Here is a 14,984-nt window from a genome sequence, read left to right on the forward strand (position 1 = left end):
AAGAAGCCAGGAAGACGAGGAAAAAATAAAACCCTGTTGAAAAGAAAACAAATTGACTCAGGCGTTTTCTGACATTATCTTTCGTCTAGACTTGGAGATCGAAGCTCAGGCCAGAAGTCTGGAAATGCCCATTTTCTTCTTGCTGTGTAACTGACCTTCCTAATGACCCAAGACACATCATTACAACCGCCTGATAGGCACACACCAAAAACAGCCCAGCCACATATTGTCTAATGTTTTCCTTTATTTTTAGCATTCTTTCCTTTGCTCAGAAGGTACCCAGGGCAATAAAAACAAATTTTAAACGAACATTTTATATGAGTGCTTAGACTTGTTTTCACAAGCTTATGTCATTTTCCCTTTACAGCAGCCCAGTGAGATGGGTAGGCAGCCCCGGGTTTATCCCCCCAACCTCACAGGTAAGCAGCCAGAGCTCAGAGACCTGCCCACGATCTCATAAAGGCAGAGTTGGAACCGGGTCCCTGGTCTCCTGACTCCTGTCCCATGCATGAGGCCCACACACTGTGAGGTGGCATTCCAACCCGCTTGAGGCTTCTCACCCCAAACCGTAAGTGCTAGCTTTTTGTTTACCTGAGCTGCCCACTGCCTTGCTAGGATTATGGGGTGAACCCTCTACAGTGGGGTTGGAGGGAGGTATAGGGAACTGAAGGTAGGAAGCAGGGAATGTCTTTTTCTCAAGGGAGTTTAGCAAGGGCTTGGTATTTACTGAGTGTTCAGTTTTCAGAGAGGAAATAAAAACTAAAGGTCACATAAGTTTAACTGGATGACTGTTAATCTCTTGCATATATTTTACACTGCACACGTTGCAAAGGGCTTCTGCCTGTGTGTGTGTTTAATTCACATACTATATATCACTCAAAGTATACACGTCAGTGTTTTTAGTATATTCACAGGATTGCGCAACCATCCTCACAATCTAATTTAGGAACATTTTTATGACCCCCAAAAGAAATTTTGTCCCCATTAGAAGTCACATCCTATTCCCATCATCCCCCCAGCCTTAAGCAACTACTAATCTATTTTCTGTCTCTGAATATTTACCAATTCTAACATTTCATATAAGTGGAATCTAGCTTCCTTTCACTTAGCACAATGCTTTCACAGTTTATACATTTTGTAACATGTATTTGTACTTTTTCCTTTCTACTGCTGAATAATATTCCATTATATGATATGCCACATTCTCTATGTATATCCATCAGCTTATAGGCATTTGGGTTGTCTCCACTTTGGCTATAATGAGTAAAGCTGCTGTGAAAATTTGTTTACGGGTTTTTCTGTGGACGTATGTTTCCTTTACTTCTAGGATATACCTACAAGTGGAATTGCTGGGTCATGTGGTGATTCTGTGTTTAACTTTTTGAGGAGCTGTCGACTGTGTGTGTGTTTAGAAATTTACTGAGATATATTTCCCATATTGGGCTTTTTAGTGGCTCGGTGGTAAAGAATCTGCCTGCCAGTGCAAGAGATGAAGGTTTGATCCCTGAGTCAGGAAGATCCCCTGGAGAAGGGGATGGCAGTTTCCTTGCCTAGGAAATTCCATGGACAGAGGAGCCTGGTGGGCTATAGTCCATGGGTCACAAAAGAGTCGAACACGGCTTAGCTTCTAAGCAAAAATTTCTCATACCATAAAAGTCACCCATTTAAATGTACAGTTCAGTGGTTTTAGTATTTCCCAGGGTTGTGCAACCATCACCACAGTCTCATTTTAGAAAATTTTCATCAACCTCAAAAAGAAACACCATTCTCATTAGCAGTTACTATCCATTCCTGCTTACCAACCCACCTCCTTCCCAGGCAACCACTAGTTTGCTTGCTGACTGAATTTTCCTGCTCTAGACATTTTACATAAACAAAGTCACGTGATCCATGGTCTGTTGTCACTAGTCTCTTTCACTTAGCATAGTGTTTGGGGATTTGTCCATATTGTGGCATGTTATTAGTATTTCATTCATGTATATGACTGAATAATATTCCCTTGTATGAATAGCCCCCTTTTTTTTTTATCCAGCCTCTACCTCTGTCATCCCATCGTGTGGGAACATCCCGTTGTTCTCCCTGTGTGGCTCTGTCTCTGTTTTCTTATAAGGACTCCAGTCACTGGAGTAAGGCCCACACTAATCCCATGTAACTTCATTTTAATTCATTATATCTGCAAAGACCCTATTTTCAAATAAGGTCACATTCTGAGGTTCCATGAGTTTTGGAGGGGACACTGTTCAACCCATAAAGACATGAAGGAGTAATCACATGAGTTCAGATAGAAGTCGTTTAAAGTTGCAAGCTGAGGTAGGATTTTTGGCAAGGTTTCATGCCAAAACAGTTTTGGAAGAACTTTCCTGGCGCTGTAGACCATTATGGAGCTAACTGGTTTCATAGACGTGGCTTTACGTCAGAAGAGTGAAATTCCAAGTGTCTCTGGGCCCAACTCATCCTAACCCCTACTCCATCTTATTACCAGACCTCAAAAACCTCTTTGATTTTGACCACCAGAAACAAGCATGTATGGATTTTTGTGCCAGAGAAAATTATTTTATTCATTCAGCACATATGTAATGAATACCCACTATGTTCTGGGACTGTTCTAGGCACCAGGGATAACAGAGGCGACGGAACACGTTTTGAGTACCACAGCTTGCAGCCTTTCTCTGACCCTTTCTGCATTTCATCCTTACAACCACACTCTGGAGATTGGTAAATAAGGAAACTGAGACTGGGGTGAAATGATTTCTCCTCCTCTGTGACTAAACAGACTGGGTCGCCTTTGAATCCCCAGCCTGAGCTGGAGGCATTGAGGCTGGGTCCGTCTTCCTTTGAACGCTTGACCCACAAGCATTCAACACAGGGGACATGAAAAAGGAATTGGGTGACAAGGCAGGATAAGTTGTTTGTCACAGAATGGCTATTCTTGTCAGTTTGAGGAACCTGGTCTTTATTCTGAAGGTAACGAGGAGTCATGGATGGTATTGAGGGGGTTTGACTTATTATGCTATGTACTTCAGACATTCAGTCAATACATGATTGTGGAGCTGTGTCATAGACAGGGCTTCATTCTAGGAATAAAATTGTTACAGAAGGGACAGTATCTGCCGTCACTGAGTTCATAGCCTAATGTATGGAGTGATGCAGAAGAGGTTGGTATTCTCCTGAAATTCTGTTTGAAACACAAGAAAGTTCAAGTGAGAAGCATAGTTGAAGAAATAAACAGGAAGTGGTTTTAAAAAGAGAGATCTTTGTAAGTCATCCTGAGGATTGCAGGGATCTGTTGATGCATTTTAAGCAGGGCAGAGGCATAATGACATGAGGTGGTCATTGAGAAACAGGGAAGGGTGATAGATAATGCCTGGATTTCTGTCTCGGAGAACTGACTGGGTGGCAGTGTTGATGTGCTTCACTGAGATACAGAATCCAGGAGGAGTTCCATTGAGATGGTTGAGCTTGACCTGCTTGTGGGACAGCTGAATGGAGGTGCCCGGCAGATTGGGGGACTGGCGGGGAGGAAGGGACGGGGAGCAGTTATAGGACAGAGAGCTCAGGAGACAGAACCAAGCCAGAGATTAAGATCTGTGAATTGTTGTCACATAGCTGAAGCTGTGAGGGCGGACAGGATGCCCCAGAGAGTCTCTGGAGGGAGAGTAAGGTCGTAGGAGGGTGTGGGCAGAGCGCTGAGGAAAGCCCCCTGGATGGGCTGGTTGGGGGAGGGGGGTCCAGAGACCACAGACAGCGTGGGATGCCCCCGAGAGGCTGCCCTGGCACCTCCCCTGGGTCTCCCCTGGCACTGGGCCTTCCCCTCTCCTGGGTGTCAACCCTCTCCTCTGCCATCAGAGAGCTCATCTCACACATCTAATGGATTAACGAAGCCATCGATTCTGTTAACAGACATCCAGTTCACAAGACCTGTAATGGGCATTCACTTTGGAGGTCGACAGAGCTGTCGATGGAACAGTTTTTCCCCAGAGGCCCATGGCGTTTCCTGCTATACGCTGGCAGTAGTTGACCTGTCCAGCATCAGAAAAGGCTGGAGAGTCACTAATGCTGTAGAGCTGGTGATCCCCCCGAGGGCCGTGAGAAGGGTGCTAAAACAGGTCAGATAACGGGGTAGAAAGAGAACTAAGTCCCCTCTGAAGTGTTCACTAGCCCTGGAAAGCCCCTGTCATCACCACTAAAACATCAGCCCCACTGGCCATCACACTGCCAGAAATGACATCTTTAATCTTTCTTTTGAACAAGAAGTTTTGCTGATGGAATTACTGTATGCCGAATGCTTTTTTTTTTTTTTTCTTGCATATTCTGCAAAGACAGACTCAGAACTTGTTCTGTGTACCTGGGCTTTATTAGGTAAATGTTGGCACTGAAGAGGTAACATCAGCAGTCACTGCTCTTAGACACCATGGGCCAGGCAAGGAAGCAGGCTGACAGTGGATATAATGAAGTGAGGGCCACGTGCTGTTCGCACCCAGAACAATGGAGTCCAGGAAGGTTTCAGGGAGAATATGATATCTGTGTAGGGTCTTAAAAGCTTGCCTATGAATGCTAAAGAAGTAAAATCCAGGCGGAAGAAACAGCACAAACCAAAACAAAGAATCATAAAAGGGGCTGGTGTGCCCACGGACTGATGAAGCTTCCATATGCCTGGGGTATGGGAGGAGGAAAGCAGGAAATAGGCCAGACTGTGAAAGGCCTTGTATGTCGTGCTCAGGCGTTTGGACTAAGCCTAGAGAGCCAGCCAGATGAATAATGCCCTTGGCTTGGGGTGTAGCTCTCTAAACTATTATCTGTCTTTAATACCTCGCTTCCTTTCTAACACAACAGGGAGAGTTAAAGATAAGAGTTAAGAAGAAAAAAAAACCCGTAGACAGAGAGTGGCGAGTACGGGAGCCGGGCAGCATCGTCCCGGGAGGACGGGGAAGGGCAGGCCGGAGGGGCCCGGACGGTCTGGAGGGACGGGCGGCTCCGTTCCGCGCACTTTGATCAGGTAGTGCGGCGACACGGCCCAGGCCCCTCGGCGCGTAAGTCTGCGGGAAGCCGAGCTTCATTTAGTAAAGCCAGCGTAGCTGAGAGGGAGGCGATGCCCCAGGAGCCCGCAGAGAGAGGGGGCGCAGTGGCGTTCCCTTGCGCGAGGCTGGCCTCGCCTCCCGGAGCGGGCAGGGGGTGACCGGCGATAGTGGCCTCCGGGCGACCCCGGGGGCCTGAGCCAGCAGGGGGCAGCGGGCGGGCAGGTGCTGAGGGCGCTGCGCCCCCCGGTCCGGGAGAGGGCCGCCTCCCCTTCCGCTTCCCCTCACACAGCCCTGGCTCTCTTCACAGACTCCCTGCGGAACATCTCCTCGGCCCCGCACGCGCCGCGCTCCTCTCCGGCGGAGCTCAGCAGCTCCAGCCAGCACCTTCTCCGAGAACGGAAAGCCTCGGCCCCGTCGCACTCCAGCCAGCCGACCCTGTTCACCTTCGAGCCCGCGCTGTCCAACCACGTGCAGCCCGCCCTGTCGGCCAGCGCGCCCCAGGAGTACCTGTACCTGCACCAGTGCATCAGCCGGAGGGCGGAGAGCACACGGTAGGCTGCCCGAGCGCCGCTCGCGGGCCCAGCCCTTTCCAGCCTCGGCTTTTTAATTTTGAAGACACGGGAGTAAACTATCATTGCATCTTTCCAGGTCACCAGATACATAATTATAAAACAAAAACACCACTGCTCTAGTTTAGGTAACCTTCACATTTTATGGGTATCATCTACGTTGCTATATAACGATACGTGGGTTCCAAAGAATCCTTTTATTATCAAAAATCTTGCTTTACAAATTTTGTTTAATTTGGAAAAAAGGCGTTAAGAAGCTAGAGTTTCAGAATTAAAGACAAAGTCGGTGCATTTGTTGACCCTAACAGTATAGCTATAAAACCTTAACATTGTTGAGTAAATCCGTATCTCACTTTTGCTACCACTGTGGCGTTCCATGTGGCAGCCACTCTCCACATGTGGCTATCCAAATTTGAGTCAATTAAAATTAAATAAAACTCGGGAACTTCCCTGGTGGTCCAGTGAATAACAATCTGCCTGCCAGAGCAGGGGACACGTTTGATCCCTGGTCGGGGAACTAAGAGCCCAGCAGCCGTGGAGCAACTAAGTCTGCGTGCCACAACTAGAGAGTCTGTGAGCCACAACAGAAGTCCCACATGATGCTGCTAAGACCTGACACAGTGAAATAAATAACAGTTGTGACTGTGGTAATGATGAAAGAAAATAGATGCCAAAGATGTCTGTAACAGCATAAATGTAAAAGAAAATTATTTCAATTAAATTGCAGTGAAAATTAACTTATTCAGTTGCACCAGCCATATTTCACGTGCTCAGTGGCCACACGTGGCCACTGGCCACCATACAGGGTCATGCAAATACAAAACATTTTCATCATCACAGAAAGTCATAGCAAGAACTCCCCACTCTAGAGTAAGTTTTCGTTTTTCTGACAGCAAAACTCTCTCAGGCATAGAGCCTGTGTATACTTTTATTACCTTTTATCTCATCATTGGGATAAACAAAAGCACAGGGCTTATGGACTTTGCCGGAACTGGTTCCCAATTCTACCATGGCCAGCAGATTGCAAATCACGTTCCTGTATTAATTAATTTAGAAATAACTAATTTGTGTTAGGAGAATTAAGGCAGTTAGAGAGCTGGTTTATTGATAAATCACATTACAGGATATTTTCATGCATGATCAGACTTAAACCAGTCAAATACACTGAGGTCACTAGGATCGATCATTTCTCCCTGTTTCATGGGTGAGGAAACCGAGACTCTCGACTTCTGAATGACAGAGGTCGGACCAGAACCCAGGCTTCTCCTTCCTGGTCATGTACTCTTTTCTCTACACTGTGCTGTTCTGTGATTCTGGTTTTCTGAGTCATTTTCACACACTGCCAATACTCAGTTTGAAATCTGCCTCAAAAAACTCATTTTCCTCAAGCAGCATGATTCATTTGTGAACTTTTCGCTAGTTCAGGTGACCTCCATCAGTGTACGCATGAGGGCCTGAGTTCTACAGAGGTAGAATGAATCAACCAGGATCCCTGAACTAGTTAGTACCTAATTCTTCTGAACCACAGACCAGGTAGAATGCAAAGTGTTTTACAGGCTCTGCAGTTCAGTCAGTTATGGTTTCAGATTCAGGTCTGGCCACTTCTTTGTGACCTTGGGGGCCATTTATTTAGCCTTCTTGACCTTCAGTTTCCTTCTCTGCAGAGTGAGAATAATTAACTCATGAGCATAATTAATGAACATAAAATGGCAAAACATTTCTGAGGTACCCATGAGGTAGGAGGTCCTCAGGACATATTGCCAGATGTTCTCCCCGGCCTCCACCCCTTCAGCTACACATAGGATCACAGGGGAGTAAAGAATGAGAGGCTGTACACTCATAGTTTCAGTGAAAGACAGAGCACTTTATATTAGTGTCTCTCAAACAGGAACGTGCACGTGAAATACCCAGGCATCTTGTTGAAATGCTGCTTCTGATTCAGTGGGCCTGCGGTGGGTCCTGAGATCCTGGTTTTCTGCAAAACTGTAAATGATGCTAGTGCAGACTGCAAATCACCCTTCCATTTTTATATTAATACATTACTATCCTTTGGGACAGGACTCAGAGCACATATCGTTGCATGATAAATATTTGAACAAATCTGTTATGGAAATATGTTATCTCCATAGCCTGTGGATATTAATGAATGAGACAGAGCTTATCTACATCTGGGGAAGCAACTTGATTGTGGGGCCTTGACCAAGTCATGCTTTTCTCTGTGTCTTTGTTTTGACTTGTGTGGGTGAGGGAGCAAGAGGTTGATGAGTAGGATCTCAGGGAGAGTTTTAAAAATAGTAAACTCAAACAGTGTTTGTAGGATTCCAAGCAGGAATGGAGGGTGGGAAGGACGCTTTCTTTCAGTCATTTCAGTTTAGTTGCTCAGTCGTGTCCAACTCTGCGACCCCATGAATCGCAGCACGCCAGGCCTCCCTGTCCATCACCAACTCCCAGAGTTCACTCAGACTCACGTCCATCGAGTCAGTGATGCCATCCAGCCATCTCATCCTCGGTCGTCCCCTTCTCCTCCAGCCCCCAATCCCTCCCAGCATCAGAGTCTTTTCCAATGAGTCAACTCTTCTCATGAGGTGGCCAAAGTACTGGAGTTTCAGCTTTAGCATCATTCCTTCCAAAGAACAGCCAGGGCTGATCTCCTTCAGAATGGACTGGTTGGATCTCCTTGCAGTCCAAGGGACTCTCAAGAGTCTTCTCCAACACCACAGTTCAAAAGCATCAATTCTTCGGTGCTCAGCCTTCTTCAAAGTCCAACTCTCACATCCATACATGACCACTGGAAAGACATAGCCTTGACTAGACGGACCTATCTTTAGAGGGATATATAGTTTCTGGTGGTAGTAGAGTGGTGTGCATGATAGCAAACATACTGTAACAATTACAAACTCCAGACAAAACATTTTAAAAAAATAAAGGCACTGAAGAGCAATCAAAAAGCAGGACAAATTTGTTTTTAAAAAGGGACCCACACTGAACAAGATTCAATTTATATAACTTTTCTTTTGAATGAAATTCCCATAACATATCATCCCAAGTGTTCAGTAGATAGTGAGAAATTGCTGGACACTTGAACACACTGTAAAGTTGACCTGTAGTCAAGAGAACTCAGGTCATAGAAACAAAATAAGCTCGGTTTTTGGAGTTAGCATACAAAGACTTTAAAATAGTTGTGTTGATTGCTTTAATCTGTGGCAGGGAGGGAAAATGGATAATGAGTAAAGAGATGGTGAAATTTAGGACAAAGAAACTTTGAAAAAGAACATATAAGTTTCAGTTTCGCTATGGTGGCAGAAGCCACCATAGATTATCCCTCCCACTAATTACAACTAAAAACTCCAGGCAAAATATAATTACCCAAAGACTCTGTAAATGAAAGGAAGCAGCTTATGTAGCAGAGCAAACTCTGAAGGTGCAACTACACAGAGTGAATTTTCTGTCTCTGGTGGATTTGTCCTGAGTATGGGCCCCCTCCCAAAGCAGTGCAGTGGGGCAGGCTGCTGAAACTCTAACAGAAATCTCCAGAAAAGGAGCCCTTCGGGGGCTGGGGAAGAGTGGAGTATCCCAGAGTGGAGAGAGCTAGAGAAGGGATTTCCTGATTCTGGATATAAAACCACTCAAGTCTCAGGCTCATCTTGATGGGGGGGTGGGCGTGGAGCGGTGCGAGCGGTGCGGTGCCCAGTCGTGTCCGACTCTTTGCGACCCCATGGATTGTAGGCCCTGTGGAATTCTCCAGGCAGGAATACTGGAGTGGATTGCCATTTCCTTCTCCAGGAGATCTTTCCCAACCCAAGGCATCGAACCCAGGTCTCCCACACTGCAGGCAGGCTCTCCACTGTCTGACCCACCAGGGAACCCGTGTGTGAGATAGACTCAAACCAGCATAACAAGAGCTTTGTGAACTAAACTGAGATTTTTTACTACCACACACAAAAGGAGAAACAGAACTTAAGAGGCTAAACCTAACCACGTTGATTGCCTGCAAAAACAAACACATCAGTATTTTCCAGAGGATGATAAAAGAACACAGTCTACACAGCATTCAGAATATAATCCAAAATTTCTGGGCATACAGAAAATGAGCAAACTATAACTAATTCTCAAGGGCGAGCACAGAGACCAACCTCATTATTACAAATGTTGGAGCTTCTACACACAGATTTAAAAGCCCATATTATAACAATATTCCATATGAGAAAAGAAAACACACTTGAAATTAATGAAAAGGGAAAGAAACTCTTATCAATCCAGAGGTCTCAATTCTGCAAAAGTATTCCTTCAGGAATGAAAACAAAGCAAGACATTCTTAGATGAAAAAGAAGTAAGAGAATTTCTAGGAGATTTAATTTAAAGAAATAATAAGGCTGAAGCAAGGTATTACCAGAAGAAAACTATGAGCAGGAATGAAGAAAGACAAGCAGAAATAGTAAATATCTTCAAAATTATAAAGTATTGTTTTTTTTCTAAAAATATGTATATTGAAAACAAATACTAAACATTATCTAGTGGGGTTTTTACATGGTTTTATTTCTCTTCAACCTGAAGTTCCTTTTTTTTTTTTTTAACTTTATTTTATTTCATTTTGGCCATGCTGCATGGTCTGTGGGGATCGTCCCTGACCAGGGATTGAACCTAGGCCCATGGCAGTGAAAGTGCCAAGTCCTTACACTGGACTCCCGTGAAGAGCTTCCTTTACCATTTATGGCCATGTGAGTCCCCTGGTGACCAATTTTCCCAGCTTTCACTTATCTGAAAATACCTTTATTTCACCTTTTATTTGATTTATTTTATTGAAGTATACAATTGATTTACAGTGTTGAGTTATTTCTGCTGTACAGAGTGGTTCAGTTATACACAAATATGATACACATACTTTTTCATATTTCTCTTATGGTTTATCACAAAATATTGAATATAGTTCCCTGTGCCATACAGTATCACCTTTATTTTTGAGAGAGATTTTTGCTGAGTATAAAAATGGCTTTATTTCAGCATTCTAAAGGATGCCATGCTATGGTCTTCTTGACTTTCGTTGTTTTTGATGAGAGATCAACTGTTCTTTTTATTCTTATTCTCCTGGATGTAATTGTATCTTTCTTCCTCTGATTGTTTTCTCCTTTAACAAAAAATTGTGTTAAAATATGCATAATAGGAAACGTCCTATCTTAACCGTTTTTAAGTGTACAGTTCAGTAGTGTTAAGTACTTTCACACTCCTGCAACCAATCTTTGGAATTCTTTTCATCTCTCAAAATTTAAACTCTGTACCCTTAACGCCTCATTTCACCTTCCCCCAGCCCCTAACAACCTCCATTCTACTTTTTATCTGTATGAATTAGGCTTCTCTCAGTGGAATTACAGTGTTTTTTGTGACTGAATTATTTCACTTAGCATAAAGCCCTCAAAATTCATCTATATAGTAGCAAGTGTCAGGATTTTCTTCCTTTTTAAGGCTAAGTAAATATTTCATTGCATATATACGCCTCAGTAGATGCTAAGAAAGATTTGACAAAACATAATACATCTTTATAAAAAATATTTCTTAGCAAACTGTAAATAGATGAGAATTATCTCAAACTAAGACTTCTAAGAACAGCTTACACGGAAAAATACTAAATATATTCCCCTAATACTGGGGACAAGAAAACAATACCTGCTCTCGCTATTTCTATTCACAGTTGTACTAGAGATCCTAGTGAGTTCAATAAGCGAACAAGAAATATATAAAAGGCACAAATACCAGAAAGGAAGATGTAACAGTTTCTGTTTGCCAGTAACATGGTTGTTTATATTAAAAATCCTAAAGAATATAGAAAATAAGTACTAGAATTAATAAGTTAATTTAGCAAATTCACAGGAGAACAGATCACTATACAAAAATAACTTTTACTTACTAGCAACAAAAAAAAAAAAAATAGAACTTAAAAAATCTATATAATGATGCCCAAAGAAGTGGACTGCTTAGGAATAAATTTAACAAAAGACAGGCAAGACCTCTTCACTGAAACCACTAACATTGCTGAGGGAAATTAAAGACCTAAATATGGAGGAAATAATATACTATAATTATGAATTGGAAGAGTTAATATTATTAAAATGGTAATTCTTCCCAAATTAACCTGTGGATTCAGTGCAATCCAAATAAAAATCCAAGCAAGCTTTCTCACAGAAATTGATAAACTAGTTCTAAAATGTATGTGAAAGTGTGAATAACCAAAGTGATTTAAAAAAAAAAAAAAAGCACAAAGTTAGAGGACTTATACTACCTGATTTTAAGACCTTCCATCAAACTAAGGTTAATCATGATAGTTGTATTAATGAAAGGGTAAACATATAAATCACTGGAACAAATTAGTGAATCTGGAGGGGTTAGAATGAATATATGTGTGTGTATGTGTGTGTGCATGCATATATATATATATACACACACATATATATATATATATATATATTTTTTTTAACTAAGGTGCCAATAGGGAAATGAAAGTTTTTTCAACAAATAGATACCTATATAGGAATTTTTAAAAACCTTTACTTTCTATCACACTACTCAAAAGCTAAAAAGTATCGGAGACCTGAATGTAAAGTTTAATACTTTGAAACTTACAGAAGAAAATATCTCTGTGATCTTGGGGTAAGAAAAGATTTTTATATGGGATTTAAAAATCAGGAATCAGAAAAAACTGATAGTCTTTATCAAAATTAAAACTTTTGCTCTTTAAAAGATCCCATTAGGAAAATAAAATAGTGAACTTTCCTGGTGGTCCATGGTTAAGAATCTGCCTTGCATTACAATGGACAGGGTATGATCCCTGGTCAGGGAACTAAGATCCTGCGTGCTGTGCAGTGCAAACAAAAAAGTGAAACAACAACAAAAAGCAAGTCGACAAATCCTAGAAAATGCTCAAAGCATATATCTGACAGAGAACTAATTTCTAGCATACATAAAGAACTATTACAACTTAATAAGAAGACAAGCAAGCAAAGTTTTTTGCATGGGCAAAAGATTTGAAGAGACACTTCACAAAAAAGATATAGGAATGGCCAATAATAAGCACATGAAAACATGCTGAACCATCAGAGAAATGCAAATTAAAACCTCAGTGAGGTTTTGCTTAATCTCCACTGGAATGACTACAGTAAAAAAAAAAAAACAAAAAACGAGCAGTGCCAGGTGTTGGCGAGTGCGTGGATGGGCTTTAGTCATGCACGGCTCCATTACATACTAGGTACTCTGGAGACAAACAGTTTACAAAGCACTTTACCAGTAGTTACCTCTTTTGATCTCCAAAGTAATCTCACAGGATTACTTTTGAGTAGGGACTTTGAGAGATTATCAGCTCATTCATCTCTGCCTAGCACAGATGTAAATATGCCTGATTGATTACTGTACTGAAATCATATTTACTGAGGCTAATAATACCAGCCTTCTCTCTGTCCCTTTTATATTTATGAGGGATCCTGATAAACAGCTACAAGAAATTAAGCATCCTAGAGATAAAACCATGAATTTTTTATTACTCTTACTACACTACTAGCCACTAATGTTTCTTTAAGTACTGGATAATATGTATTCTGGTTAAAATGACTTCAGTTCTAAAAATCCAGCTCTTCCACTGAGCTAAAATAAGTAATAATTCAAAATAGTAACTGTTGGCAATGGAAGGAGTTTTGAACTGATGCTGTCAAAGCAAGCAGAATCATTTTTGTTTTTAGAAACAATTTAGTTTCACTAGATTTATTTTTATCCTCTAGTATTTGGGACCTCCGGGCTTCCCTGGTAGCTCAGACAACAAAGAATCCGCCTGCAATGCGGGAGACCTGGGTTCGACCCCTGGGTTGGGAAGATCCCCTGAAGGAGGGCAGGGCAACCCACTCCAGTATTCTTGCCTGGAGAATCCCATGGACAGAGGAGCCTGGCGGACTGCAGTTCATAGGGTCACAAAGAGTTGGACACAACTGAACTGATTTAACACACACACACACACACACACTTAGGACCTCATTCTAGATTCTAGTGAGTATTAACCAATCTCTACCTTAAGGCTGTTAAACCTGTAACAAGTGATGTGATGTAGTAAGTCACACGTCCTGGAAAGCCATAATTCTGGTAAGAGTTGAGGGAAGCAAAATTTCAAGGGATGAAATTCCAAAATGGAAGCATCACTGACCCTGTAGCACTCTTCTACAGAAAGATGGTGGGTAAAAAGCAAAATCAGAAATGTCGGTGGAGAATTTAACTGGTGATGGATCGTTAGTGGCTGTGATTAACCAAAGGCAGAATATACAGCTTTTACTTTGTTAGTTTCACATATACAGCTTTTTTCTGTAACTGCAGAGAGAAGGCAAGCTCAATATTGCAGCCAGAAAAGTTTGAGATACAAAGACCACCTCACCTCTTAGAGATTGTGAGACAGAATTTTCTGAGCTTTCTTCCCTCACTGGAAGGATCCATTTGGAATGAGTCAGATGCAGAATGATGGTCCAAATGACCTTTCAAGATTGCCAGTGACAGGGACAGAACCCTAAAATGGTGGCTAATTTACTTACAAGTGTTTACAAGATTTCCTTAAATGGGAACACAGTCATCACCGACTCAGTGGACATGAACTTGAGCAAATTCCAAGAGAGAGTGGCGGACAGAGAAGCCTGGCATGCTGTAGTCCATAGGGTCGCAAAGAGTTAGACATGACTTGACCAACTTACCGACTGAACAAGAAGAAGTTGTAAAAGAAAATCAAACCGGGTCTTTCATCGTTAATGCAATTGGTATCTCACAGAGTGGAAAAGAGTGAAATTGTATGTTCCATAATGTGTGAAAATGTGTAAAAAAAAAAAAAAAAGTGCAAAATAAAGTGGCTGGGAAAACCTGGGAAAGCATTTCTGAAAGCCGAGGGAGAAATTTGGAGTTGCTTTCAGACAGAGGTGGCAGGATAGCCCCACCCACCAGCAGCCTCTAGAGCAGCGGGGGCCAGCAATGGAAAGGGAAGCTGCTGGCGCAGGGGAATATTTTCTGGCAAACATCCCTCTGTCCCCAGGGAGCTCCCCTATACACCTGTGATCGAGTATCTTCTTGCACCATCTCTGCCATTTACTGTTTTTCTCTTCTGATGCATGAGGGTAATACCTGCACTGCATCCGAGTGCTTATCTTTGGGCAAGTGTGTTTCCCTCGTTCAGCTCCTCTGACCCGATTCTTGGAGTGATGACCAGCCCCCTCAGCAGGCATGGGTGTCATCTACCACATGCCAGGGGCTGTGCCTGGGGATGATGGGATGTGGTATCCTGCCTTCTGGAAACACAGGGCCAGACAGAAGCAGAAGGACCAAGACCCAAATAACTGTCACACAAGACACGGGTGAGGTGAGTGTGTGCAGGGAACACGAAGTG

General features: G+C 42.7%; 1 protein-coding gene across 1 annotated transcript in view; it reads left to right on the plus strand.

The window, feature by feature from the left end:
* GAB2 (GRB2 associated binding protein 2) overlaps positions 1–14,984 on the plus strand; it is a 174,352-nt gene that overhangs the window by 146,692 nt on the left and 12,676 nt on the right. The window contains exon 3 of the mRNA XM_052662003.1: positions 5,326–5,569. Coding sequence (XP_052517963.1) covers positions 5,326–5,569 — 244 coding nt within the window. The remainder of the gene's footprint in view (positions 1–5,325; positions 5,570–14,984) is intronic.

This window comes from Budorcas taxicolor, chromosome 25 (assembly GCF_023091745.1).
Source record: "Budorcas taxicolor isolate Tak-1 chromosome 25, Takin1.1, whole genome shotgun sequence".
Taxonomy (NCBI): domain Eukaryota; kingdom Metazoa; phylum Chordata; class Mammalia; order Artiodactyla; family Bovidae; genus Budorcas; species Budorcas taxicolor.